Here is a 26,621-nt window from a genome sequence, read left to right on the forward strand (position 1 = left end):
CTTTGGGCCTGCAGCCAGCTCACACTACGTCGGGCGCCTCGGCTCCCCACCTGTACAATGGGCGTGAGCTCACCCAAGTCTAGGGGTGGTAGCACTGCCTTATAAGGCCGCAGAGGCCCAGGGCGGGCGCGGCCCTGTGGGTGGAGGGAAATCACAACATCCGGCCGCGGGGGCCGGACGCGAGGCCCCGGGGACCGCTGGGGAGGCCGCCGGCTCCTGGTCTCTCCGGGCTTCCGACATGCGCCCTCCAGGATGGGCCGGCCGGGCACACGGCCCAAACAAGCTTGCGGCCTGCCCACTAGAGGCCACAGGGCACGGAGCGCGTACCAACAAAACCCTAGAAAAGCCGTCCGCGAGCCAGCCACCGGGCCACACCCCCAGCTGAAGGCCCAATAAGAATGCAGTTTTGAGACGACCGACGCTTCCTTCGCCCAATCACACATCCGATTTCCTGGGCGTGACCCAGGGGGACCCTCCTCCGAGGGCTCGGCCCTAATTGGCAGTTCTGTATCCTACGAAGGCCTACAAATTCGAACCTGGGGGCCTAACTCCGCCCCCAGACCAACCAGGAAGAGATGACGTATTTAGTCCCGCCCTCACGCTTCTTTGGGCGAATCCCTGGCTCGGGGGGCGGGGGAGGATGAAGAGGCAGACGAATGAGAAGGCGGCGCGGGGAGCGTCCGCCTGGCTATTGGTCGGGTAAAGTAAACAGAGGGCGGGGCGGGGCGGGCCGGCGCCCGGGTGGCCCCGGGGGGGGGCGGAGAGTGCGCGGCGGGCGGCGGCGGCCGGGGAGGCCCGGGAGGCCGCGGCGCGGTCACTGCGAGCCGAGCCCAGCCGCGCCGATCGCCCTCCGGCCCCGGCTCTAGCGCGCGATCCCGGCCGGCGTCGCGGCCCGGCGGGCCCGGCGGCGCCGCAGCCCATGGAGCTCGAGAACATCGTAGCGAACACCGTGCTCCTCAAGGCCCGGGAAGGTGAGGCAGCCGGGCGGGCGCGACCGGGCCCGGGTGCTGGGAGAGCGGGCGCGCGGCCTCCGGGCTCGGCAGGGCGCTCTGGCCGCCAGATTCCCTGGGGCCGCGAGCCCGGTGCAGACCCGAGCCCTTCCGGCCCGTCGCCCTCCTCCGCACCTGCCCTGGAGAGCCGGGCCCAGGAAGGGGCGGGGGTCAGGCCGCCGCCCTCGCGGCGGGGGAGGGGGTGAGGATGAGGGAAGCAGAGGGGACGGAAGAGGGAAGGGTGGGCCCTGCGCCCCAGAGGAGCGTCTCAGGCCTCCTCCAGGTGAGAGGCCAGAGGATACCCCACGTGCCCCAGGCCTGCAGCTCCTGGACCGACGCAAAGTTGGTGTTCTGTAGAGGCTGGAGAATGAATGAACGGAGCCCCTGCGTGGCACTGCCCACCCGACTTGGGGAAACTCCTGGTCACATAAGCTGACAGCACGCTGCCACTTGCTCGGAGCCTGGGGGAGCCGAGGACAGGGGTTAATGGGTCGGGATTTTTGCCCTCAGGAAGCCCACGGTCTAGAGGGGCAAAGTGGCCAGCGTTCCATAGAAGCTATGCAGGCCGGGCTGCCCACTAGTGCACGCGCCTAGCTGAGGGTGCTGGAGGGGTGGACTGAGTGTGTGTGTGTATGTGTGGCTCCTCATGGCTCCCACCCCACATGGCGTCAGGCACCTGCTGTGTGAGGGCCCTGGAGGACACAGACCTGGTTCTCACTGCCTTGTGGTTGGTCTGCCCTGCCCTGCTACTGTCCACTGCAGTAACATCATCACTAGACACCTACCCAGTGCCCCACCCTGTCCAGGGTGCTGGGAAAGCAGCAGGGAACAAGTCCCTTCTTTGGGGGCACCCTAAGAGGTGGGGACATCATGACAGGGGTTTTTCCACTCTTGGCTGGGCTTCTGGGCTCAAAGACTCACCTGCTTCACTTTTCTGCCCCATTTTGCAAATGGGAAACTGAGGCCCAGACCAAGGACTGGCGCAGGTCACACTGCAAGCTTGTGGTTCCCCCAGGCCTGGGACCCAGACGCCCAGGAAGGGTGGAGGAGCCCCCAGCCGGTGCAGCACCTGGTGCCCTGTGCCTGCCCAGTCCCGGTTCCCCTGGGGAGGCGCTGCCTGGAAGTAGGCACGCAGGCTGAGTGCCTCATGCCCTGCAGCCTGACTTATCTCCCGTCTCTTATCCAGCCCAGGGGCTGGGCCTTCCTCTCAGCCTCTGGGGGCATCTGCCCATTCTGTTCTGCCTCGTCATCCAGCCGGCCAGGGAGGAGGGGTGGGGGAGAGCCCGGCCAGGCCTCCCTGCCCAGGGCTGTAGCCAGTTCAGGCCTCAGGGCTGCCGTGGGCACGCTGCCTCTCCTGGCCAGACGCTCTGCACACCTATGGACAAGTTTGTGGGGCTGTGAGGAAGGCGCAGGGCACGATGAGCCTAACGGATGCTCTTTCCTGACCCTGACCCTGACCTTGGCCCCTAAGCCACCTGCGTGGCTTTAGCCAGGTGTCTGCTCTCTGAATCTCAAGCGCTCCTTTTTGTGGAGTGGCTGGGGCCAGGACATGAAGACGAAAGGAAATCCTGATTGTCAGGGAGCCCTGAACCCTCGGGACCCCTGGACCACCTGCGTCAGACTCGTTTGCTGAGCTGGCAGATGGCGTGGGGCTGGGGAAGTGAGCCGAGGTCTTGAGTTGTGTGGGAGCCCGTGGTGTATGGGTACAGTTGGCATCTCAAAGGATGCCAGGCACGGGCTGCGTAGCAGTGGAGCTTGGCTGGTGGTCACCGGGAGCCGGCTCTGAATCTTGCCTTGTCACCTCTGAGTCGGGGATCTTGGACAAACCCATTCCGCACTTGGCTCATGAGCATGGCCCCAGTCTGGCAGAGCCCACGAAGTGATACCTCATGGTGGTGGTAGGGGCATAAAGCCCCACTCCTTTCCCAGGCGCCCAGAGGCCCAGGACAGGGTTCAGAGGAGCCCCACACAGACTGGGTGGCAGTTCCAGGACAGGATATTTGCATGTGACTCTTTGCTGCTGCCTTGATGTGGCTGGGAGGAGGGGGAGGAGGAAGTAGCTGGTGGGGACGGCAGGCGGATGGAAGGTTGGGTGAGGGACCTGCGGGGGTGGGGGAGGAGTTCCCCTTCTGGGGAGGCCTTGCCCGGGTGGAGGTCCGTTGCTCACACACAGTGAAGCAACGGCCAGGAGGTGTGTGGGGGTGCAGGCTGCAAGGAGGCCCGCTCGGAGCTTTCTCAATGGGCCCCTGCAACACTTCCTCCTCCAGGGAGCCCTCCGAGGGACCCAGCCCTGCCCCCTCGCCCGTAGGCAGCTCTTCCCTTTGCACCTCCTGCCTTCGCCCAGGCCAGATGGAAGTAGGGCTGAGTAAATCCAAAGGGGAAACTGAGGCCAGGACACCTAGAGAAGTGAGGGTCATAGGGGGCAAGAGAGGAGCCTGAACCGAGGCCCCAGGGCCACAGCTGCCTGTGCCTGATCAACTTGCCTGTAGTGGGATTTTGTTTTTGGTTTCAGATTTTCAGTGAACTAGAAACCAGTATCTCGTGTAACAGTCTGGGTTTCCAGCCGCTTTTGAAAAGTCAGTTGCAACTGGGGGCACTGAGCTGGCACCCCCGCCGCCTGGCCACAGTCAAGTAGCTGTCCCTGGTCCAGTTCCCCACACCCCCCACCATGCCCTGGAGTCTCACATGCCGGCGGGACCTGTTGGGCTCTGCAGGCACTCAAGCTGCTACTGCGGCCTTAGCAGCTACAGGTGTGCTGGGACTGCCCTTGTGTGCCTGCCCTCCTGCTGCCACCTCACTTGGGCCTCTGACGGCTCTCTGGGAAGCCTCCTTGGTGGCCCAGGCTGCCCTCTGCTCTGGCATTTCTGGGACAAGTGCCCCCACCCTTCCCTCCCCCGTCTGCCTTACACAGTTCTCAGCACGCGATGCCCTGCTCTACCTTCTTCTGGGGAACTCCTACCGGATGGAAAGCCGCTGAGGCCAGAGCCTTTGCCAAAGCTGCTTGCAATGCCCCCAGCCCTAGCGGCCTCACTGGCCCTCCCTCCAGCCCAGGAGCCCCTAGCAAGAGGGCCTGGCAGACCATGTGTGTGTCCAGGCACACTGGGGCGTGTGGAGGGGAGGCCCGAGATGCTGCCCAACGCAGCAGGGCCTCGGCTGGTGGGCTCAGCGGCCTCGAGACCCGGTGCCTGCTCACTCCCGCAGGTGGTGGAGGGAATCGCAAAGGCAAAAGCAAGAAATGGCGGCAGATGCTCCAATTTCCCCACATCAGCCAGTGTGAAGAGCTGCGGCTCAGCCTTGGTGAGGCCTGGGCGGAGGCTGGGGCGTGGAGGCTCCGGGGACCAGCTGGGGGCAGGGGCGGGGCGGGCAGCCTCCCATGAGACCTTGCCCTGGGGCAAAGGGCAAGACCGGGGGTCCAGCAGGCAGGAAGACTGAGGCTACACCACCCAGCCCGGTTTCAGTTCCTGGGCTTGGGGTGTGGGTGGAGGGCAGAGAGCAGAGAGGGACTGCCTGGGGTGAGCCAAAGTGTGGGGGTGGGGGAAGGGAGGGGCAGATTGGGGGCAGTCTGAGAGAGAGCGGCAGCCCCAGGTGGCCTGCTCTGGAAGCCATTGGCTTTGCCTGGCCACCCATCTAGCCCTTAGCCTGGGTAGTGTGACCGGCTTACTTCTGGGAGGGGGACAGAAGCGCCCAGGGCCCCAGTTCCTGCTTCTCTTGGCCAACGCACCAGGTCTCAGCAGCACGCAAGGTTGCCCAGGCTGCCTCTGATGGCCCCGCACGTGGGCCAAGAGTGTGCCGCTCCCACCGCCTGGGAAGGAGGCCCAGCCGAGAGTGTGCCGGAAGCCACAGCTTCCTCCCGCACTTTCGCCAGGCAGGCAACAGGTGTGGGCCTGGCCCCGGACTCGCGGAACCTCACAGACCACACCCAGCCCCAGCACCGTGACATACACAAGTGTGAACCCGGAGACCACGGGCAAGGGGAGAGAAGGCCTGGGCTCGCAGGCTGTACACCACTGAGCTAGGCAGCCACCCTCTCTGGGCTTCTTGGCAATGACAGTGATGCCTGTGGGTGCACGGGGCTGGTGGGGAGGCCCGGGCCCCGTGGGCTGGAGCACCCACCCCACCGGTGGCCCCCGCTGCAAGCCCAGCAGCTCCGATCTGTGCCTGCAGAACGTGACTACCACAGCCTGTGCGAGCGGCAGCCCATCGGCCGCCTGCTGTTCCGCGAGTTCTGCGCCACGAGGCCCGAGCTGACCCGCTGCACTGCCTTCCTGGACGGGGTGGTGAGTGGCCCAACCCAGCCGCCCAGGGCCCGTGTCCCCCCACCCCTGTCACTCCGCCCAGACCCCACGCTTCTGTGCCTCCCGCTCTGCAGGCTGAGTACGAAGTGACCCCTGATGAGAAGCGGAAGGCGTGTGGGCGGCGGCTAATGCAGGATTTTCTGAGCCACACGGTGAGCGAGCAGTGATGGAGAGATGACGGCAGCGGGCAGGGAGAGGAGTGACCACAGCCTGGGCAGAGAGTGCCCTGGAGCCTCTCCAAGCAAGGCTGCAGGCAGGGAGCCCGGGCGGGCCGGCGTGGGGCCAGGCGGGCTGCCAGCAGTAGGGCTTCACTTCGCTTGGGGGTGGCAGGAAGGGAGCTCAGCTGCTGGACAGGCTGGGGCGCCGCTGGCTGGCCTGCAGCCGCCGCTGGCACTAGCCTGAGCTAGCTGGCATCGCCACCCTGGGAGTAAGCCTCCATGCCCGGGATCCCCCTGCAGCGACCTGTCTGTGGTCTGTCCCCAGGGTCCTGACCTCATCCCCGAGGTGCCCCGGCAACTGGTGACTAACTGTGCACAGCAACTGGAGCAGGGGCCCTGCAAAGACCTCTTCCAGGAACTCACCCGGTAAAGCCTCCCCCCGCCTCCACCGCCCACCTGCCTGGCATCGCGCCCCAAGGAGGGGCTGCCGGGCACGCAAAAGGCTGTGGACAACTCCTGCGAAGGAGCTCCCGGTCGCACACCTCACCCTTGCCTTTGCTGTGTCAGCCCAGCATGCGTGTCTGCCTACCTTGGGGGGAGTGATCAGGAGGGCTGGCCCATCTGCCAAGTCAGGGTGTCAGGTGCTGACCACGGGGCTGGGCTTTCCCTCGCCAGGCTGACCCACGAGTACCTGAGCGTAGCCCCCTTTGCCGACTACCTCGACAGCATCTACTTCAACCGTTTCCTGCAGTGGAAGTGGCTAGAAAGGTGAAACAGTGGCAGGGCTGGGGTAGACCAGGTGGCTGGGGCTCCTCACGGGCCTCGGACCCCTGCTCAGCTAACAATTCTTCCCCTGCCCCTTGCCTGCAGGCAGCCAGTGACCAAAAACACCTTCAGGCAGTACCGAGTGCTGGGCAAAGGCGGCTTTGGGGAGGTGAGTAGACGGACCAGGAGCCCTGGCCCCCATGTAGGTTGGGTCCTGGACCAGCCGGCAACAAGGGCATGGCTGGCCCTTATCTGCCCCTGTCTACCTTGGCCCCAGGTGTGTGCCTGCCAGGTGCGGGCCACAGGCAAGATGTACGCCTGCAAGAAGCTGGAGAAGAAACGCATCAAGAAGCGGAAAGGGGAAGCCATGGCGCTCAACGAGAAGCAGATCCTGGAGAAAGTGAACAGTAGGTTTGTAGTAAGTACGAAAGGAGACCTTCCCTTGCCCCGCCCCCTCCAGGCCCCGCCTCCCTACCCTGAGGAAAGCAGGTTTGGGGTGTTGAGCTGTTGCATTGAGGAGAGGCACCCAGGACTTGGAAGAGGCGGGAGCGGGGGTGGCTGGCATTAGCCCCACCACCGTGTGGCTCCTCAGATCCCACCTGAGGGCACGGGTCCCCTCCACCACAGGTGAGCTTGGCCTATGCCTATGAGACCAAGGATGCCCTGTGCCTGGTGCTGACGCTGATGAACGGCGGCGACCTCAAGTTCCACATCTACCACATGGGCCAGGCTGGCTTCCCTGAGGCGCGCGCCGTCTTCTACGCCGCGGAAATCTGCTGCGGCCTGGAGGACCTGCACCGGGAGCGCATCGTGTACAGGTGAGGGGGGCGCAGGTGCCACCCTTCCCAGCCAGGAGCTGCCACCTGCTGGTCAGGCCAGGTAGTGGGAGAATCCTGGGGGCGGGGCACCTGGCAGACTTGAGTAGGTCGGTCACATGTCGCCTTTGGGGTCTGTTTGACTCTGGGACGACACCCAGCTCTGTCAGCCCTCTCTGTGTGCTCCCAACCCCCAGTGCTGTTTTTCTAGGAAACAGAGTATATGGCTCCCACCTTTGAGATTGGTGGAGGAGCTGGGTGAGATAGTGTGGTAGACAGAGTTCCCACACGGAGCAGGTGCACTGGGCTGGGTCACGGGGGCATGGGATGCTTGGGGGCGGGGGTCTCAACAGCCCCACGAGGGGATGGACACACAGGAAAGGTAGAGTCAGCTCCTCGACCCCAGGGATGGACAAGGCTGCTGGGACACCAGAGAACCCCCCTGTGTGGCAGGCGCCTTTCCCCAGGGAGTCATGGCTCAGCAGATCTCTGCTCCCGTGAGTTAGGGCTGCCGTTGGGGAGGGCAGGGCTGTCTGCGGCCCCAGCAACCAACAAGTCCCGTCCCCCCAGTCCCAGGAGGCCAGTGAGTTCGGTGGGGCTGGTGCCACCTGGCTCCCTAGTGAACCAAACAGCTTCTGATCCTGCCCTTCTCTCCCCACAGAGACCTGAAGCCAGAGAACATTCTGCTGGATGACCACGGTGGGTGGGGGCCCCTGGGGGCGGGGAAGGGGAGGTTAGGGGAGGCCTGGCCCATGAATGAGCGCCTGCCCCGTCCTGCCCACACAGGCCACATCCGCATCTCTGACCTGGGCCTGGCTGTGCACGTGCCCGAGGGCCAGACCATCAAAGGCCGCGTAGGCACCGTGGGCTACATGGGTGAGTCGTCCCCTGCCTGCCTTCTGTGTGGGAGCCTCCCATGTCTCCTAGAACCCAGAGGGCTGGTGCTGGCATTCCCCCTTCATCAGTAGACCGAGACTTAGCTGCGTAGTTGTAAGTCCATATCATTCATTCACTAAATATGGGCTTAGCAGGGCTACCAGTGAATCGAGGAGAAGAACTGAGGCCATTTCCATAGCCTGAGCTCTGCCCTCTGCCCTGAGTTGCCCGCGCTCGAGGTGGGCGCATCCATCGGTGCAGGAGCCCAGGTGCGGCCCCATGTTCCCCTTGGGGTCCGTGTGAGAGTCGCAGCTCTGCAGGCTCTGACTATTGCCTGTCACCCAGCCCCTAGGCCAGACACGGCTCCCAGCCTCACTTTCTATGACTGTAAAACAATCAGGATTGCCTTGAGATAAAAGGAGGCAGCAAAGGGAAACGCCCATGCACCTGCCCTGGCAGGTAGCAGGTGTCCAGCAAAGAGGAGTCTCTTCCTTCCTTCTCTCCCCTAGGAAATCCAGGAAACTGGTAGCAAGATGGGTCCAGTTTGGCCTAGAATTGTCTTTAAATAAAAAAATTTTTATACTTTTTTTATTAGACAGGCAGAGTTAGACAGTGAGAGAGAGAGATAGAGAGAAAGGTCTTCCTTCCATTGGTTCACCACCCCCCCCCAAATGACTGCTATGGCTGGAACTACACCGATCCGAAGCCAGGAGCCAGGTGCTTCTTCCTGGTCTCCCATGCAGGTGCAGGTGCCCAAGCACTTGGGCCATCCTCCACTGCTTTCCCAGGCCACAGCAGAGAGCTGGACTGGAAGAAGAGCAACAGGGACTAGAACCCGGTGCCCATATGGGATGCCGGCACTGCAGGCAGAGGATTAACCTAGTAAGCTATGGTGCCGGCCCCCCTAAATCAAATTTTTTTTTAAGAACAGTTGCTAACTTAGTCAGCCAGACACCTTCACAGAAAAAGGATGGATTTCTGACTTTTTTTTAAAGGTTTATTTATTTACTGAGAGGCAGCACTACAGACAGAGAGAGGGAGAGATGGAGAGAGAGGTCTTCCATCAACTGGTTCACTCCCCAAATGGCTACAACGGCTGGAGCTCTGCCTATCCAAAGCTAGGAGCCCGGAGCTTCTTCCAGGTCTCCCACACAGGTGCAGGAGCCATCTTCTACTGCTTTCCCAGGCCATAGCAGAGAGCTAGATCAAGAGAGGAGCAGCCAGGACTCGAATCAGTGCCCATATGGGATGCCGGTGCTGTAGGCAGATGCTTAACCTACTGCACCACAGCGCCAGCCCCTCTGACTTTTCTTAAAAACTCAGAAGACCTAGGAATTCATTGTGGGGTTGCATTAGCGTTCCCTTGTTTTTTATATTTTTATTTGTTTATTTACTTGAAAGGCAGAGTAACAGAGAAACAGGATATGTGTGGGAGTGTCTTCCATTTATTAGTTCGCTCCCCAAATACCTATAACAGCCGGGGCTGGGCCAGGCTAAAACCAGAAACCTAGAACTCCAACTGGGTTTCCCACATGGGTGGCAGGGCCCAAATACTTGGATCACCATGCGCTGCTTCCCGAGTGAATTACCAGGAAGCTGGTGGGAAGCGGAGGAGCCGGGACTCAAACCGGGCACTCCGATATGGGACGTGGATTCCCGAGTGGTGCCCCAACAGTTCCCTTTGGTGGGACACGTGCTCTCCTACTTGCCTGGGTCTCCTTCAAGCCACAGTACCGGCGTGGCTAGTGGGTGTTGAGTCGAGCCCCCAGTTAGGGGCCTTCGGGGCTCGTCCCCTGCCTGGCACCAGCCCTAACTGCACGCTGCCTCCTCAGCTCCGGAGGTGGTGAAGAACGAACGGTACACGTTCAGCCCCGACTGGTGGGCGCTTGGCTGCCTCCTCTATGAGATGATCGCCGGCCAGTCGCCCTTCCAGCAGAGGAAGAAGAAGATCAAGCGGGAGGAGGTAGAACGGCTGGTGAGGGAAGTGCCCGAGGAGTACTCGGAGCGCTTCTCCCCGCAGGCCCGCTCGCTCTGCTCCCAGGTATGGCCACGGTGGGAGGCCTGACCAGCTGGGGCCCCTCGCCCCGCGCCAGGGCACCCTGACGGCCCCTGCCTGCTCTGCCACAGCTCCTCTGCAAAGACCCTGCCGAGCGCCTGGGCTGCCGCGGGGGTGCTGCCCGAGAGGTGAAGGAGCACCCCCTCTTCAAGAAGCTGAACTTCAAGCGGCTGGGAGCTGGCATGCTGGAGCCGCCCTTCAAGCCTGACGTGAGTGGCCGCTCTGCTGAAGCCACGGCCGAGCCAGGGTGGGGAGTACTTGAAGCTTGGGTCAGGCCATGTTCCTAACACTGGCGAGTGATAGGAAACCCAATCCAATGGCTCAGCCAAAAAAAGAGAGAAAATCCCCTGGCCTCACAAAATGAAAAGCCCCAAGAGAGGTCTGGGTTTTGACATAGTCAAATGGAGGAGGGGGGAGCCGCTGACGACAGTGGCGGAGGGATGCTGTGTCTCCCACTGCACCATTGAGTGTGTGATCTTGACTCAGGCAGTGCTCCCTGGGGTGTGACAATGGCAGCCCCCAACAGCTCGGGCCCACATCCTGCCAGTGTGGCCACCCTAGCAGACAGCACCTCTTGTGCAATAATTTCAAAAGGAAGCCTCCAGGCAGGAGCAGGGGGAGTCCTAAGGCTGATGCTCCTTGCCTCCAACTGCTCAGAGGACCCTCAGGGCCACACCCGGATCACGTGCCTACTTGGACCACGACTGAGCATCTTGGTGGGTCAGGTCCCCAGCAGGCAAGAATGCCTTTCAGTCATCTGATTCCAAGTGGCAGAAATCCAGTTCAGACTTACTTAAGCCCAACATGGAGTAGACTGGTCCATTTGGCCAGAGAGTCCCAGAACAGGGCCAACCCCAGGACTCCACACTGTGTTGCCAGGACTCTCTAGCCCTCAGCTCTACTTCAACCCATTGACTCAATCCCTCCCACTGAATCCAGGCTCTCTGTGTGTAAAGTCACAGGGAAGGCTCTGATTGGCCAAAATTAGGTCATGTGCTTGCCACCTCCCATGTCTGTAGGGACTGGGTCCTGTGATTGATAGCTCACCAGAACCACTAGAGAAGCCAGAAGGTGATGGGCAGATCACGTGTCTGTTTACTCATGGGACAAATATCTGAGTGCCCGTATGTGCACCTGGTCCTGCCCTGATGGGGAGACATGCAAAAATAAACCAATAACCACAGAAGAGTTTCAGGTGGCACTCAGTGTAATAAAATAAAGAGGCCAGGAAGACAGAATGGTGGCAGGGCAGGAGGGTGGAGTGTTTTTAGACGGGGCGAGGGGGTTCTCTGAGGAACTGATGCTTCAGCAGAAGCTGAAAATATGTAGAGAGAGCCATGCTGAGATCTGGGGCCTGAAGACCCCAGGCAGGGAGGTCGCGGGGCAGAAAGCAGCCTTGTGAGGTGGAACTCCAGGATGGCTGGAGCGGCAGGTGCAGGGAGGAAGAGGGTGCTATGTTCTGCATGACCAGGAGCCATGGGGGATCTTCAGCAGGTGTGGGAGGTGTGTGCAGTGGGCCATATAGGCTGTGAGTGGGGAAGAGCTGGGGTGGGGCGCTGCGGCCCCTGAGTGATTATCCCCCAGAGTAGACCTCCCTGGGACCCAGCGAGCCTGACTTCCATCAGCCCGCCCCAGCGGTGGGGGCCGCTACTCAAGTTTCTGCCCCACTCCCTTAACTCTGAAGTAATCAGGCTGTCTCTGAACCTTTCCTCAAAGTTAGACACAAGCAGCGCCCTGAGTTTAACCCTCTAGTAGCAGTAGACAAAAAACCCAAGCTTGACTGCCACATCCCATCCAGTTCAGCTGTTCGTACCCTACAATCCCACGGTCTTTAGCGTGTTCTCAGTTGTGCGACCATCATCACAATGTATTTTAGAAGATTTTCATCGCCCACCAAAAAAAACCCTTAGCCATCATTCCCCATTCCCCCCTCTCCTTGGCCCCTGGCAGTCACTAATCTACTCTCTGCCTCTATAAGCATTTGTTCTGGACATTTCGCATCCATGGAGGCACACAGTTCAGGTGCTGTGTGACTCACTTCTCTGAGCAGGTCTTTAAAATTCACCCGTGCAGTTGCGTGTGGCAGGTGGGTCCCCGTTCCTTTCTCAGGCCCGATACTAGCCCACTGTAGGGAGAGTACCAGAGTGCTTATGTGTACACTGGTCATTCCCACTTTTTTTCACAGTTGTGACTGATACTGTGAATATCTGTGGGCAGATATTGAGGCACGCTGGGGAGTAGCATCGTTCGGTCGTGTGATAACTGAGTGCTAACCTTTTGGGGAGACTGCCAGACTGCTTTCCAAAGTAATGTCCCTCTTAGACGACAACTATATTCTCATCGACATCCTTAATAGCAGGATTTTGAAAAGACCATGGAGATGAGAAGGCAGGTGGCCTTGTGGAGCTGCGGTAGGCTCCCGGCACGGGGCTGGGAGGAGAGAGGGGCCAGAGGACCGTTCCAGTTCTTTGATCAACTGTGAGTGGGAACAGAAAGCCACAGATATCCCGGAGCACGATGCACCTGCCCCAGGCCCTTGCAGGGGGCTGCTCAGCCCAAGGCACCAACCTGCTTCAGCCTGGGCTCCCGTCACCAGCTGCAGATCCCCGACAACAGTGGGAGCAGGGGGTGGCCCCGCATCGGGCCTGTACACAATCACTGATCATTGAGGACTGAGGGGAGACTGGGCTCCAGAGAAGGAACAGCTGTGCTTGGGGGGGTGCGTGGGGCACCCCGCTTCTCACTCCAAACCAGCATCAGGGCAGAACCAGGCCAAGGCTGGAGGAAGACTCAGGGCTGAGCTGCCCTCTTGGGCGTGCGCATGCAGGTGTGTGTATGTGGGTGTGTGTTTCCCATCTGACCACTGCCTCCACCCCCAGCCCCAGGCTATTTATTGCAAGGATGTTCTGGACATCGAACAGTTCTCCACAGTGAAGGGCGTGGAGCTGGAGCCCACAGACCAGGACTTCTACCAGAAGTTTGCCACAGGGAGTGTGCCCATCCCCTGGCAGAACGAGGTGGGGCCTGCCCACGGGTAGGGTGCCTCGGGGCGGGGTGGAGGGGGCAGCAGGCCTGGGGGCAGCCCTCACACTGCCTGTGCCTCAGCAGATGGTGGAGACGGAGTGCTTCCAGGAGCTCAATGTCTTTGGGCTGGACGGCTCGGTTCCCCCAGACCTGGACTGGAAGGGCCAGCCACCGGCGCCCCCCAAAAAGGGCCTGCTGCAGAGACTCTTCAGTCGCCAGGTAACCCACCCTGGGCCAGCCTAGCTGCAAAGGGTGGTGAGCGGGAGGCAGAGCCAGTGCCCGCATGCGCTGGGAGTGGGCATCCTCTAGCGCTGCCAGTGGTGCCCGGGGTCTCTGGCCTCGTGCCCGCCTGCCCCCCCACCCCAGGCTGGGCTCATGGCCTCTTTTCTCTTTCCAGAGGTGAGCAGTGTGGGCTCCCCGTGGGTTGGCCTTGCTGCCTGGCCTCGGGGAGCCCCGGGCAGCCCTTCCATGGCAGAGGCGAGATGTGGGAGAAAGAAGTCTGGTGCCCGCTTCCTCCCTCCCCTTCCCACCCCACTGCTGCAGTCCCCTGCACCCTGGCCCCTTCCAGCTGTGAGCTTGCATCTACCAGCCCCCTGGGGAAGGGCTGGATGGAGGCCCTCCCCTGGTGCAACTTGGGATTTGCCTAGCCCCGCTTCCTTCAGCCCATGCCAGCAGCTTGCTCAGCCCCTCTCAAGGAGCCTCCTCCCCAGGCGTGACCCCCCCTCCCCGGGAGTGGTGCCCCCCCACTTGGTGGCTAACAGCACACGCTCTGCCTCTCTCCCTCCGTGTCTCCCCTGTCCATCCAGGATTGCTGTGGGAACTGCAGCGACAGTGAAGAAGAGCCCCCCACCCGCCTCGAGCCCCCCACCCGCCTCTAGCCCCCAGCCAGAGGTCCCTACCGGCGGTTGGCGGTAGCAGCTACTCCGAGTGCTGTTTACAGTTTTGCACAGTGGTCTTCCCCATTGTCCACTCAAGTCATGGCCTGGGGAACACAGCCGGAGCTGTCCCCAGCGTCCGCCCCTCGGCCCCAGCCTGGCTGAGTCTGGCGAGGCCTGGGCCATTCCTGGGACAAAGGTGCGTCCCCGGGGCTCTCCCACAGAGCTCGGGGCTGTCTGTATTTATGTCTCTGTACGAATGTATATAGGAAGAGCGTTCTTAATTCCCTCCCTGGACCGTGGCCTGGTCTCGGCTCCCCGGAGCAGACTGCCCTGGCTGGGAGAGCCGAGAGCTGGCAGAGGAGCCGATGCCAAACTCGGGGCTCCTCAGGTCCAGCTGAGATGGGCCAAGGCTGAGCCAGGCCTGACCCCAAGCCCCCAGCACCGCGCTGGGCACCACCGACCTCCAAGTGAGACTCGTGCCTACCCCTGCTGGCCCGGGCTCAGGCTGCCACCTTCTGGGACCCAACACTGTCCATTCTCCATGCTTGTCACAGCTGGGTCTGGGGCTCCTGTTGTCCCTTTCGGCCTGGGCCAAAATGTGGCCAGTGACTGGGTGACTGTGGGACCCATCAGTCCACTGCCCAAGCTGTCGCATCGCAGACAGTCTACCACTGCCTTCCAGCTCCCTGGGCGCTGCTCTGTCCTGCAGACACCTCTGGCAGAAGCGCCCCAGCCTAGACTGCAGGAGGAGGCGGGGTGGCCTGGCTGACCCTGACATTCCGAACTCCCCTCATAACTGTAGACACACGTGCCCAGCAATAATCCGCCTCTGTGTGTGTGTGTGTGTGTGTGTGTGTGTGTCGATGTGTGTGTGCTGGGCTAGGGTGAGGCTGTGCCTGCGCCCAGGCCCCAGCCCAGGCCCTTCCCAGACTGTGATGGCCTACCTGGTCCCAGTGTTAGGGTAGATGGGATGACAGGGCCTTGGTTTTTCCATATTTAAAGCCAATTTTTATTACTCCTTTTGTCCAATGTTAAGCTGCCACGTGTCTCTGTGTGAATACAGTCCGAGCACAAACCTGGCCAGCTGCCCCTGCCTGCCTCATTGCTTCTGTGCTCCAGGGGTATTCCTGCTTCCCTGGCCCAGCTGGAAGGGGGAGGAGGTTGGAAGCAGGGTGCCCAGGAGCCATTAGGCTGACTTTAGAGGAGCTGCTCCAGGCAGCCAAGCCTTTGTCCCTGGGCTACCCTGATGGTTTCCCACGTTCCCAAATGGGACAGGACCAGAAGAAAGAAGCCTTGGGTACCTGCTGGGATGTAGGTCTCTCTTGAGTGCCAGAAAGGAAGACCCAGCTGATGTCTTCTCCTCCAAGGCCAAGGTGGGTTTGGCTGCCCAGTGTGAACTTGGAGTGGCCCTGGGGAGCTGCTGCTCCAGGTCTTTCTTCACCTGGATGCCTGGCCCTGGGCAGGTGCACATGTAGTAAACCCACCCCTTGAAACACTGAAGTGTGAATGAGCAAAGACCTCCAAGGTGGGAACGCTGCTGGGCACAAGGCTGCGCTGGGAGAGGATCCACATGGGCATCGTGGAAGGTTCTTTGAGGGTAGCGATTGAACCTGGCCTTGAAGGAGACAGTTGTCTGGTGGACAAAGACGGATTAGGGAGAACCCTAATTGGGGGAACCACCTATGCAAACACCTGGGGGTGAGAGTTTTTCAGCCCAAGTCTGTCCCAGACTTTGCAAACCCATCTGCTCCAGCGACTCCCTGGGTTCCCCTACTTCCCTCCCCCCGCCCAGGATGCTCAGCAACCACCATTTTATTCTTGACCTCTGGGCTGGGCATGTGAGCTTCAGTGTCAACAGTTCTGGGTCCAAACCCCAGCTCGGCACTTCAGCTGGCTTTGCACAGGCTTTCCCCTTGGAAAGATGCATAAGGCCCCTCATCTCAGGGGCAGCTGTGAGAATCCAGGACTCGGCTGTCTGGGGGTTGGGTACCAGGTGCCACTCTGACAGCCATCTTGAGGGTGAGGAGAAGGGGTCGTCTGATGCGGTACCTGCAGCCTCTTCATCAACTGGAGGGAAATGGTGCTGAGGCAGGGAGGGGGTGGGGGACAGGGGCTGCTCAGGCTCCTGCAGCTGGCAAGTGGCCACTGTGGTTTGGAGGGAAAGGCAGGGGAAGATGAAATGCTGGGTGTAGCTCATAAGCTGTGAGGCTGGGGTCTGAGACACCAACCACCACCAACTGCAGGCTGTTTGGGGGGTGAGGATGTGGTGGTTAGGTAGGTATTAGCACGCATGGCCAAAGCCCCGCCCTGGGCAGGTGTGTGAAGGTGAGTGGTACCAGGTGTACGTGCAGGACTCAGTGCTTGCCCTGTGAGGGATGCAGACCCTTCCACCAAGCTCCTCAGGCCAGGGAGGCATCCGGGGAGCTTCTTGGCAAGGGGTAGGCTCACCTTGGATCTTATCCTGGTGGATCCTTGGCAGAGTGCATTTCCCAACAAGCCCTCCTGGAGCTCATCTCCTCCCCACCCAGCTCTGTGGTGGGAGCAGGGGGACCCTTATGGAGATGAGGCGCCACTAGCTTGGAGCTCAGCCTGGTAGGGAGGCAGGTGCCGGCAGTGGGCTCCCAGGTGATGAGTGCCGTGGCAGAGGAGTCAAGCTGGCAGGGCCGGCGAGCAGTACCAAGCAGGCCACAAGACTGTCAGGTTGGTGCCATCTGGGACACAGGACAGATGGGTGGCCAAAGGCCTCCAGCGGTTGATGGCTGACTGTGGGCTGGAGGGTGTGGCCACAGCTGTTAGTGAGAAAGCTGAAAGCTGCACCCAGAACTCAGGGCCTCCCCTGGAAGGTGGTGGGGGACTCTGCAGGTTTCACTGGCTGTGTGGGGTGTCTGCCCTGGCATCTACAGATGCACCCCAAGTTTGTTTTGGAGAACTCTCACTCCCCATCCATGAGGTCTAGATGCACCTGAGCTTGCATATATATTTTTTTATTTTTGACAGGCAGAGTGGACAGTGAGAGAGAGACAGAGAGAAAGGTCTCTGAGCTTGCATATAGTTAGCCCCACACCCACCCAGGTGGTGTGACCCAAGTGGGAGTGTTCCAAGTGACAGTCCCATCCTCCAGCTCTTCCGAAGTGTTCAAAGGCTGTGTGGGGGCTTAGACAACTGAAGTTGTTCCGGGGTCTTAGCTGCAGACCTCCTTCTCACCAAGCCATGATCAGAAGCGAGATGCTACAGCCATTTCTGTCTGCACCGTGGCGCTCAACTTCAAACCCAAGGAGTCCGAATGGCCAGGCCGCCCATGCTGTGCTTGGGGAGTAGAGCATATGGGTCCATGGTGACAGTGGGGCAGGGAGAGGGCGGGCAATGATTGTCCAAGAAGTCAGAGCGCTTGTGCCCAGAGGGAAGGGAATGGATACGGGATGGCCATTCCATGTCGAGCACATAGCGCCCCCCCCTCCCCCCGGCATGGCCATGGGGATTAGTTCACTAAGGGCCGCTCGCCAGCAGTCCAGAGTCATTTGTGGGTATTTTTGGTTTGCTCAGAACTGTGGAGGTGACCCCTGCCACAGCCTGGGGAGAACTTGCCTAAGGACAAGGCAAACGGGAAAGCAAGCAGTGGAGAGAAGCAAACTCAGGCTTGTTGCCATTGCTGGAACACCTGGAATCAACTGTACTTGTGTGACCCAGAAACTCTTGGGGACTGCAACCCATAATGCGCCAACTGATGTGATGGTGGCGGGTGTTTTCAAAGTCCCACCAAAGCTGTAGAGAAGGCAGAGTGGAACCCAGTTACGACAGGCAGACTCAAGTCAGGGTCGACAGAGGGGTCTTCTCTGTTGTCCTGGGGTGAGCACGTCCGTGGGAGCCGGGCCTACTGGTTGAGCACCAAGTCCTCCTGCCTGTGCTACTTCCTATAGGTATGCGGGGATGTATGGCTGCGGGGGACACAGCGGGAGGGCCCTAGAGGTGAGGAAGAACGGAACCGGCGGCGTGCCGGCCTGCTGGAACCCCTGCTCGCTGCACGTGTGCTCTTCGGGCTGAGCCGTGTGCACGTCGGGAATCTGGCTTCAGCCGCAAGGCTGGACACCCCGCGTGTACGATCCCTGTGTGCGGCCGGACAGCCTGTTGCGTACGCGTTCGCCATGCCTGCTGCCCTCGGGGGGCGCGACCAGGACTCCCGGGTGCCTGGTCTCGGCGTGCTGGGTGGGGGGTCGCGTCGTCCCCTGGGCTCCCGGAGCGGCCGCCTCCGCGGCGTGTGGCTGGGGGTGGGGGGCCCTCTGCTGGCGGCCGCGCGCGCGCACGCCGGGCTCGGCACGCGCCGTGTACGCGCCCGTGCGCGCGCCCCGCGCCGCCAGCCCAGCGCTGGGAGCCGCTTTCGCTGCCGCCGCCTGCTCCCCGGGGCTACCGCCGCCGCCGCCGCCGCCGCCGCCGTCTCCCTCAGATCGAGGGCTCTGTCCGCTGAGCTGCTCGCTTCGAGCCAGGAGGAGACGAGCTCGAGAAGGATGCCCGGGCCCGTGAGTACCGCGGCGGCTGCGGGCCGGGCGGGCACGGAGCGCGGGCGGAAGATGGTCCGGTGGCTGAACCCCTCCCCGCGGGCGGCTCCGCGCCTGGGCCCGGGGTCGCCTCCCCGGACCCCCGCCTGGTCCCGGGAGCCCCTCCCCCAGCCCACACTGGAGGGAGGCAGGGAGGGAGAGCGCCAGTGAGCGAGGGAGCCCGAACGGGGCGCGAGCCGCCACCAGTTCGCTTGGAAACCGTTGCCACAGCAACGGGGTTGCGCTCCCCGGCAACGCGACTGTGGGATGGCGACGCCCCCTCCCCCGCCCCACGCGGGGCCACAGCGCCGGGGCGCGGGTGGGCGCCGGGCGGGGGACGGCGTCCCTCCGACCTGGTCAGGGTGTGCCTGCCTCCGAGCCCGGCCAGGGCGGGGGCGAGCGTCTCCGTGGGCACGAGCTGGCTCCCACGTGGCTGCAGTCGTCGCCGCAGGGCTCCTGGGGTGGCTGCAAACGTGGAGGAGGCCCAGACCTCGGGCCTGCCACGGGAGGAGGGGCCGAGTCTGGGCCCCATAACCCCCACCATCCCTACCAACTATCAGGGCTCTCTGCCGCCTGGCCATCTGCGGGCCACGGCCACGGGGCCTGGCCAAGTTGCATTCCCCAGAGGCGCTGTTCCCTACCAGGGGAGAGGGAAGACACTCACATCCCTCCACCTCAGGGCCAAGGCGTGTGCCAAAACCGCCGCCCGGGCTGGCAGTGGAGCTCGGCTCCCAGGGCCTGGCCACACTTCTCCCGAGGGAGGGGTGGACCTGGGGTGGGCAGGAGCCGAGGAAAGGACATTGCTGACCCAGGGAAGCTGAAGCCCAGGCCAGATAGGAGCCACCCAGCTCATTGTCTGGATTACAAGTGCCCCTTTCTTGTGGGAACACAATGCCTCGACTGTTCCGGGTGGTGTGCAGGTTGGCCGGCACGGAGGCCAGCGCCACATGGAGGTGGCCGGTCCTCCAGGGGAGCTCCTCTGGCGGGAGACAGGCAGCTGAGTCAGAGGAAGTGATCTCTGGCTTCCCTCCCAGGCTCCCCTCTGCAAGGCGGGCAGTGTGCTGGAGAGAAAGCGCCCTCCTGCCAGCCCTCTCAGGCTGACTCAGCAGATGCCAGGCCCGGCCACAGGCTTCGGATGCACCACCCCAGAGACCACAGCCACTGCTGGGGAGGTGTGCTGGGCACCAGAGGTGACTGGTGGTAGAGACATTTGAGGGCTGGGCATAAGGTGCCCTCAGTGGAAGGTGCCCGGCTTCCCCCACTGGAAGGAGGCCTTTAGAACTAGCTCCGGGCGCTCTTTTCACTCTGGCCCTGCTCTGTGGGAGACCTGGCTCGTGCACCCTGCGTCCACTTTCTCCTAGCTCTTACAGTCAGGCAAGGTAAGTCATTGCCATTTGAGCGGTGAAAGACTCCGGGGGGGGGGGCAATGACTCGCCCAAGGTCACACAACCAGGAAGTGGCAGGGCCAGGAGGCCAGGTTTGCAGTGTGACTCTTTCCACCTGCTGTGCACTTGTCCTGTAACCCAGGCAGGAAGGGACTGTGGAGGCCTCTCAGGAGCGTGGTTCCCCTCCCTTCCCACTCCACCATGCAGTGAGATCCCCTCAGGATTGGCCTTCAGCCCCCAGCATCCCTTTCTTTCTTCCAGCAAAACCAGCCAGACTCTCTCCCCCTCCTGCCATGCTTAGGGTTGCGCCGCTGCCGAGCTGGCTTCCCCCTCCCTCCGCTCCCTCCCTCCCTCCATTTTCTCTCTGGGTGAGACAAGCAGTGAGGGCTGGGAGCCCTGCAGCTCGTGCTTGGTTCTGGGCTCTGTGGCCTGATGGTGGTCCAGTTCTCAAGGTGAGCCCGGCATCCAAGACCCTTATGCAGCAATCTGAGTTTTTCACATTGACAGTGCACTGGACTAGTTTAAGATAGGTCATGAGCCAACAAAACACATCCGTGGACTGGGTTTAGCCTGGGGGTAATGAATCAGAGACCCCTGGGCCGTGGTATACCAAGACCAGCTTTTGCTGCCCAGCCCCCAGCCCACATACATGGCAGGATTCCTCCAAAGGGGCAGCCGGCGAGATGCTGGCATTCGGTTTGGTCAGGTGTAGCCATGTACCCTGGGCTGGAAGTGGTGCCATGTCCATCATCGGGGCTGTGCCAGATAAACCCCATCACCCCTGACCTACCCTGTTAGGGCAGAAGCAGGACCCAAAGCCAGAGCTCCCCTCAGCGCTACACAGCTGCCCCCTAAGAGGGTCTCATCATCACATCCCCCACACGGCATACGGCAGCTCCCTCAAAAGGACAGAAATTACATCCATGCTGGAAAGGGATGGAGGCCCCGGAGGACCACGGGTCTGGGGTCTGGGTGCAGGAGTCTGGTCTCTGATGGCCCTTGGAAGGCGCAGACACGAGTGCAGTGGACACTGGCCTGAGGAAGGCCTTTCTACCCACAGGCCCACTGGGGCCACCGTCTCTGCACTCCTGTTTGCCACTTCCCAAGTCCCCAGTTCCTGACTGGTGTACCGATGAGATAACAGGTGCCCGGTGGGTATTTGGCCCACCTGCAAATGGTTGTGACTTTGGGAGCTGGGACAAGCCTCCTCCTCTCTCTGATCTTCAAGGGGCAGGGGTATAAAAACGCTCCCGGCACCACCCTGAAATGCCCTTTCTGCCAGGACTGGGGGTTTTGCCAGGGCCTCCCAACCACTGCCCTGGCCTGGGCTGGACCAGCTCCTTGTTGAGCCTTGTGACATCCTTGTCTGTGGAAGGGCTGAGGGCCGGCGCCTCCTGAGTCAGCAGGAGACAATGTAGGGAGACCAGTGTTTGCCTGGTGTGTGTGAGGCCCACGGGACTGGTTGACAGGCACTACCCGGCCCTGCACACCACACCACACACTGCTTCTGCCCTCTGTGTCCTGCTGCGAGCCCCTGCCTCTTCACGGAAGCCTCACGCCCAGGCCTTGTCTCCTCTGTGGGGATTTTCTCTCCACTCTGGCGTCTGCCTCCATGTGGTCTTTTCCTTTGGACCATTGCACAGGCTCACGGTTTGCTTATAAGACACCATTTGCAAGCCAGGAGCCAGGGGAGCTAGGCCATGGCTTCTTTCTTAGTGACATTTTGGGGACTGGCCGGCCTTTACCAGGAGTGGACTGGATGCGGATCCAGCTCTTGAGGTGCCCCGTCCTAAGACTAAAACACCAATCAGGTAACTGGTGGTTTCTGAGCTGCCATGGGCCAGCTGATCAAGACAGAGGCAGCATCTCAGTGTTGGGCCCAGGCGAGTCTCATCCAGCACTAGGGGTAGAGGTGGCTCAGGTGACTTGTGCAGGGAAGTGACTGGTGAGGCCAAGAGGCCTTGGCGGACGCTTATCTTGGAGATCATGATCAAGGTCAGTGGTTCTCAAAGTGTGGGCCAGCAGCACCAGCAGCCACTGAAACTTGTCAGAAATACAGACTGTTGGCCCCTCCCCAGACTTGCTGGCTCCAAGGCAGGGTGGGGAGCGCAGTGTGGTGTTGTAACAAGCTCTCCCCGGGGCTGGTGAGGCATCTGTGGGAACCGTCTCCCGAGGTGGGGGGGGGGGGGCGCTGCAGGGTGCACACAGGAGAGCGCCTGGCAGACCTGGGCAGGGTGGCAAGCAGAGGAGCCCAGGTAAGAGGTGATGGCGGCCTGGCCAAGGCACTCAGTGGCAGGAGAACCAGAGAAAGTGGACAGACACACTGGGGAGAGGAGAAGGCGGATGTGGCAGGCGGGCCAGTGGTGAGCCCTCTGCTGGGATAAAGGCCCTGGCAGCGGCTCCTGGGAGTCTGAGGTTGAGGTGCCAGGGGCATTGTGGGAGGTGCCTGCAGCAATGCCATCAGGTCCTAGAATAAGAGATGGGTGTGTGCTGGTGTCACTTCATCTGTGTGAGCCAAGTGTTCTCATCTGTCACATGGAGGTGACTGCAGGTGCAGTGCCTTGGGGGACACACTCATCCCTGTGCCCGGCTCAGGGCTGCTTCATCAGAGCTGGTGTTGTTTGTTGGGCATCTCCAAGCCCTTGGAGCTTCACCACGGCTGCTGATGAGCACACTGAAGCAATGCAAGGTTCGTTCACCCTGGGGTCTTGATTGCATGTGAGCTCAGAAACCACAGAGCTACTGCTCACCAGTTAAGACGCAACCCCACAAACGTGTTCTAGTGGCCTGCAAGAGCCTGAGGAGAGGGAAATGGAGGAAACAGACAGAAACACTTGAGCAAATGGCAGACTGAGCTGGAGCAGCGGCGCAGGGCTGCTGCAAGCAGGCCGGAGGGTGTGGGCAAGGTGAGCGCTAGGGCAGAGGCTGAGAGCCAGAGCTGCCCTGAGGCCTGGAGCGGGAGGGGCGCGGCTTGCAGGCGGTCAGCCAGGCCAGGAGAGCGTTCTGGAAGGTCTGAGTGAGCCTTTCCCTGCTTGTATGTTGAGTTCCCGCTGTGGATGGATCACACAGAGGACAGGGAGCTGCCCACGGGACGCTCTAACAAGCGCTCCACGCAGCTCCTGAAGGGAGAGTGTTTGGCATGAAGCCCCTGCCCCCTTGAATGCCAGCTTTAGGGCTGAGGACCAGCTTGACTGGGAGGCCCTGGGCAAGAGACTGCCTCCCTGTGACCGCAGTCTATGTCTAGTGCAGCCACACGCTTGCCTTCTGGCTGAGGGGGTCGGTGGCACCTGGTGGATCCTGGTCTGCCCAGTGCATGGGGCCCGGTCCCTGTCCCCTAGTCATCGGTAACCCTGGAAATGCTACTCCCCTCTCCCTCATCCTGGAGCCCTTTCCCTCCCTTGAGTTATTCCACAGAGGGGGCTGGGGGAAGGAACGGAAATGCACCTTGCGGCTGGCCCCTGCCCCCATGGCTGTTAAGTCTGCGTGGACTGGGCACTCCTGAGCTCTGGGCTTTGCACTTACACCCCACCCGTCACGTGGGAAAAGTGTGTGGACACACGGTGCAGTTTCTGGCTTGGGCTAAATCCTGGCTCTGCCCTTTATTAGCTGTGTGCCCTGGGGCAGCATCCGTCTCTGCCTGCTCCATGGAACAGGTGGGACCACCAGTGACAAGGTGGTGGCAGTGAGGGTGTAAGATTCTGCACGGAGCAGCACCGGATCATGGCCTGCTGGTGCCTGACAGGTGCTTCTGACTCAGCAAATGCCTCCCCTCCAGCCCCGCGGCGCCTTCTCTAACCCGGGGCTGCTCCTGCCCAGGGTCAGCGGGCCCTCCCGTCATTCCCGCTCCTGAGGGCTCCGGGAAAGCAGACAGCAGATTTAATTAACTCCCAGTGACTGGCAGCATCGGGTTTTTATCTGGGCTGTGTCGCCATGGCAGCCTCATGGTGGGGTTGTAGAGGGGGCGGGCAGAGCTATTGTTCCTGCTATTGTCTGTTCTGGAACGCGGGCCCAGGAGAAAGGACTGGCACGGGCCCGGAGGGGCACATGGCTGATGGCAGCCCTGGAGTCAGACAGGAGCCACCTGCAGAGAAGGGTGGCGTGCGCCCTGGCTTCCTTCCAGCTTGGGTTTCAGACTATGACCCCCCAACACCGAGTGTGTGTGCCCGGCCATGCTGAGGTGAGGCTGGGGGGGAGGGGGTCTCCAGCAGCTGAGGACTGCCACCCACTCAGGCTAACGTTTGGCGGCCAGGCTTGGCTTCTGCCATCTGCATGGCTAGCTGCTCCTCCACTCCTCATCTGTGGGGTAAGAATCCCAGTGCCCCCAGAGGGCTGTGTGTTAAAGCCACCGGGTATATAAGGAACACATTCAAGGAGGGGGTTTCTGTTCCAAGGGGCCGGTGAGCAGTCGCCTCTGGCCGGTCCCTCCTGCATATGGCTTGGGATGCCCGGCTTCCTTCCGCATCTACTGCCGAGCGGAGCGATGGAGCTGGGGACGCCAGCGCGTAGGAAAGACAGGCTCGGAACCTCGATAGCTTTCCTGGGGGAAGGGAGGTGGCGGCCTGGAGACGAGTAGGAGAGCCAAGTGGGGCTGTGCGTGGGGAGGAGGCGGGGGCCGCCGAATTGGAGCTGGGATCCGGCGGGCGGAGGCACTTGGAGCAAAGGAAGAGGGACCGGCCCACGCCCGGCACCGGGCGTCAGGAGCAGGCAAAGGCAGGGCCGCGCACGCAGCAGCAGTCAGAGCAGGCGGAGCCGCCCGTGCCGGCGGCGTGTGCACTGGGACTCTCAGAGGTGGCACACTCCTTCCCCGCAGCGCAGGCCCCTCTTCAGCGCCTTGGCGTCCAGAGGCCTCGGAAACCCTTCCCGGAGCTGGGCCACCCCGGGCCGGGCTTCGCGAGCAGCCCATCTCGCTGGTGGCGGCCTCTGAGTCCAAGTCTGGCCTTCGCGCGCCCCCTGCTGGCCCACCTTGGGTCTCCCCTCCCCCTCCCCCACCTGGGCACCAGGGCTTCGCCGCCGAGCGGAGGCCCCGACTCAGATCTGGGGAAACCCTACCGGGGGAACCTCCGGGCGTGACGTCATCCGCCGCGGTGACGTCCCCGGCCCCCAAGGGAGTGCGGGGGTTCCCACAGAGGCGGTTTCCCCGGGACGGCGCAGGGCGCGCCGCGGCGCGCCTTCACCGCGCCCCGTGTCTCCCCACAGGTCCCGCGCGCCCGCGGGTGAGGCACGCCCGCGCGCCCGCCGGCGCCATGGGAAGGAGCGGGCGCCGCAGCTGCCCCCCGCCGGCGCGCGCACGACTTGAGCCCCGCCGTGGGCAGCCCCCGGCCGCGGGTTCCCGAGTGACACTGGCGGCACCTGGGCGCGGGGCGCGGGCTAGGGGCCACGCAGAGGAGCCCAGTGTCCAGTGAAGCCGCCGAGAACCGCCGCCCGCGCCGCCGCCATGGTGATGTCCCAGGGCACCTACACGTTCCTCACGTGCTTCGCCGGCTTCTGGCTGATCTGGGGTCTCATCGTCTTGCTCTGCTGCTTCTGCAGCTTCCTGCGCCGCCGCCTCAAACGGCGCCAGGAGGAGCGACTGCGGGAGCAGAACCTCCGAGCCCTGGAGCTGGAGCCCCTGGAGCTCGAGGGCAGCCTGGCCGGGAGTCCCCCGGGCCTGGCGCCGCCGCCGCCCCCGCACCGCGGCCGCCTGGAGGCGCCGGCGCACGCCCACCAGCACGTGCACGTGCACCCGCTGCTGCACCACGGCCCCGCGCAGCCGCACGCGCACCCGCACCCGCACCCGCACCACCACGCTCTTCCTCACCCGCCGCCACCGCACCTCGCGGTGCCGCCGCGGCCCTGGAGCTACCCGCGCCAAGGTAAGGGTCGCTCTCGGCTGGGAAGCGGCCGGGACCACCGGGGCTGGGCAGGGCAGGGGCCCGGTAGCGGGGCGGGCTCGCCGCTCGCTGCGAGATCCCGGGAAGCTGGGGAGAGCGCTGGAGCCGGCGGCCGGCTGAGGCCTCTGCGGGGTGGGGTGGGAGCCAGGGGGCCGATGGCCGGTGTGGCCTCACCCCCTCGGGCCGTATCCCGCCCCACAGCGGAATCGGACATGTCCAAGCCGCCGTGTTACGAAGAGGCGGTGCTGATGGCGGAGCCGCCGCCGCCCTACAGCGAGGTGCTCACGGACACGCGCGGCCTCTACCGCAAGATCGTCACGCCCTTCCTGAGCCGCCGCGACAGCGCGGAGAAGCAGGAGCAGCCGCCGCCCAGCTATAAGCCGCTCTTCCTGGACCGGGGCTACACGTCGGCGCTGCACCTGCCCAGCGCCCCGCGGCCCGCGCCGCCCTGCCCTGCCCTCTGCCTGCAGGCCGACCGTGGCCGCCGGGTTTTCCCCAGCTGGACCGACTCGGAGCTCAGCAGCCGCGAGCCCATGGAGCACGGAGCCTGGCGCCTGCCGGTCTCCATCCCCTTGTTCGGGAGGACTACAGCCGTATAGAGCGGCGCCCACCCCCGGCGGACTCCTGGCCTCACGGCGGGGCTTTTTAACCGCTTCCCTTGGACTGCGGGGACGGGTTGGGGGGGGGGGAGGGATTTCTTACCCCGTTTGTTACATTTTGAGGATAATAAAGCTGTGTGATCTGGTTTGGTACAAGCGGAGGGGGCACCCGCTGCTTAAGCCCAAGGTTCTGAAGACCGGGCACGCTGGGGCCCCAGCAGGATGGACCCCTGTCTTCGTTTCCGCTACAAGCTAGCCTGGGAGTGCAGAACCCTGGTCCCGCCCTTGCGGTCACGTTAAGGTGCCCCCTGGCTGCAGTGAGGCGCCCTGCGCTCCGCCGCCTTGGAGTGGGGAGGACTGCGGAGGGGGCGCTGTCAGG

The 26,621-nt window shown here is 62.5% G+C and overlaps 2 protein-coding genes across 6 annotated transcripts; both read left to right on the forward strand.

Moving 5' to 3' along the window:
* The first annotated feature begins 746 nt into the window (after positions 1-746).
* On the forward strand, positions 747-14,935 carry GRK6 (G protein-coupled receptor kinase 6). Of its 5 annotated transcripts, none has more exons than XM_089335131.1 (16): positions 747-971; positions 4,191-4,286; positions 5,127-5,266; positions 5,359-5,436; positions 5,768-5,868; positions 6,118-6,210; positions 6,313-6,376; positions 6,485-6,625; positions 6,835-7,025; positions 7,684-7,721; positions 7,809-7,898; positions 9,731-9,939; positions 10,026-10,163; positions 12,834-12,971; positions 13,063-13,197; positions 13,783-14,935. In XM_089335131.1, exons 1-16 carry the CDS (start codon positions 920-922, stop codon positions 13,891-13,893), a joined length of 1,815 nt encoding a protein of 604 aa, XP_089191257.1. In that variant the 5' UTR covers positions 747-919; the 3' UTR covers positions 13,894-14,935. The 5 variants fall into 5 exon arrangements, with proteins under 5 accessions (XP_089191257.1, XP_008253692.1, XP_069932560.1 ...); XM_008255470.4 differs by having other exon boundaries at positions 766-971; positions 5,154-5,266; positions 13,785-14,935; XM_070076459.2 differs by lacking the exon at positions 13,783-14,935 and adding an exon at positions 13,376-13,510 and having other exon boundaries at positions 786-971.
* Positions 14,936-18,182: 3,247 nt separating this feature from the next.
* On the forward strand, positions 18,183-26,398 carry PRR7 (proline rich 7, synaptic). Its single transcript, XM_051843652.3, has 3 exons — positions 18,183-18,370; positions 24,970-25,625; positions 25,845-26,398. Exons 2-3 carry the CDS (start codon positions 25,208-25,210, stop codon positions 26,240-26,242), a joined length of 816 nt encoding a protein of 271 aa, XP_051699612.1. The 5' UTR covers positions 18,183-18,370; positions 24,970-25,207; the 3' UTR covers positions 26,243-26,398.
* Positions 26,399-26,621: the final 223 nt, after the last annotated feature.

The sequence above is a fragment of the Oryctolagus cuniculus genome, chromosome 6, assembly GCF_051225735.1.
Source record: "Oryctolagus cuniculus isolate XC-2025 breed Fujian yellow rabbit chromosome 6, ASM5122573v1, whole genome shotgun sequence".
Lineage (NCBI taxonomy): Eukaryota > Metazoa > Chordata > Mammalia > Lagomorpha > Leporidae > Oryctolagus > Oryctolagus cuniculus.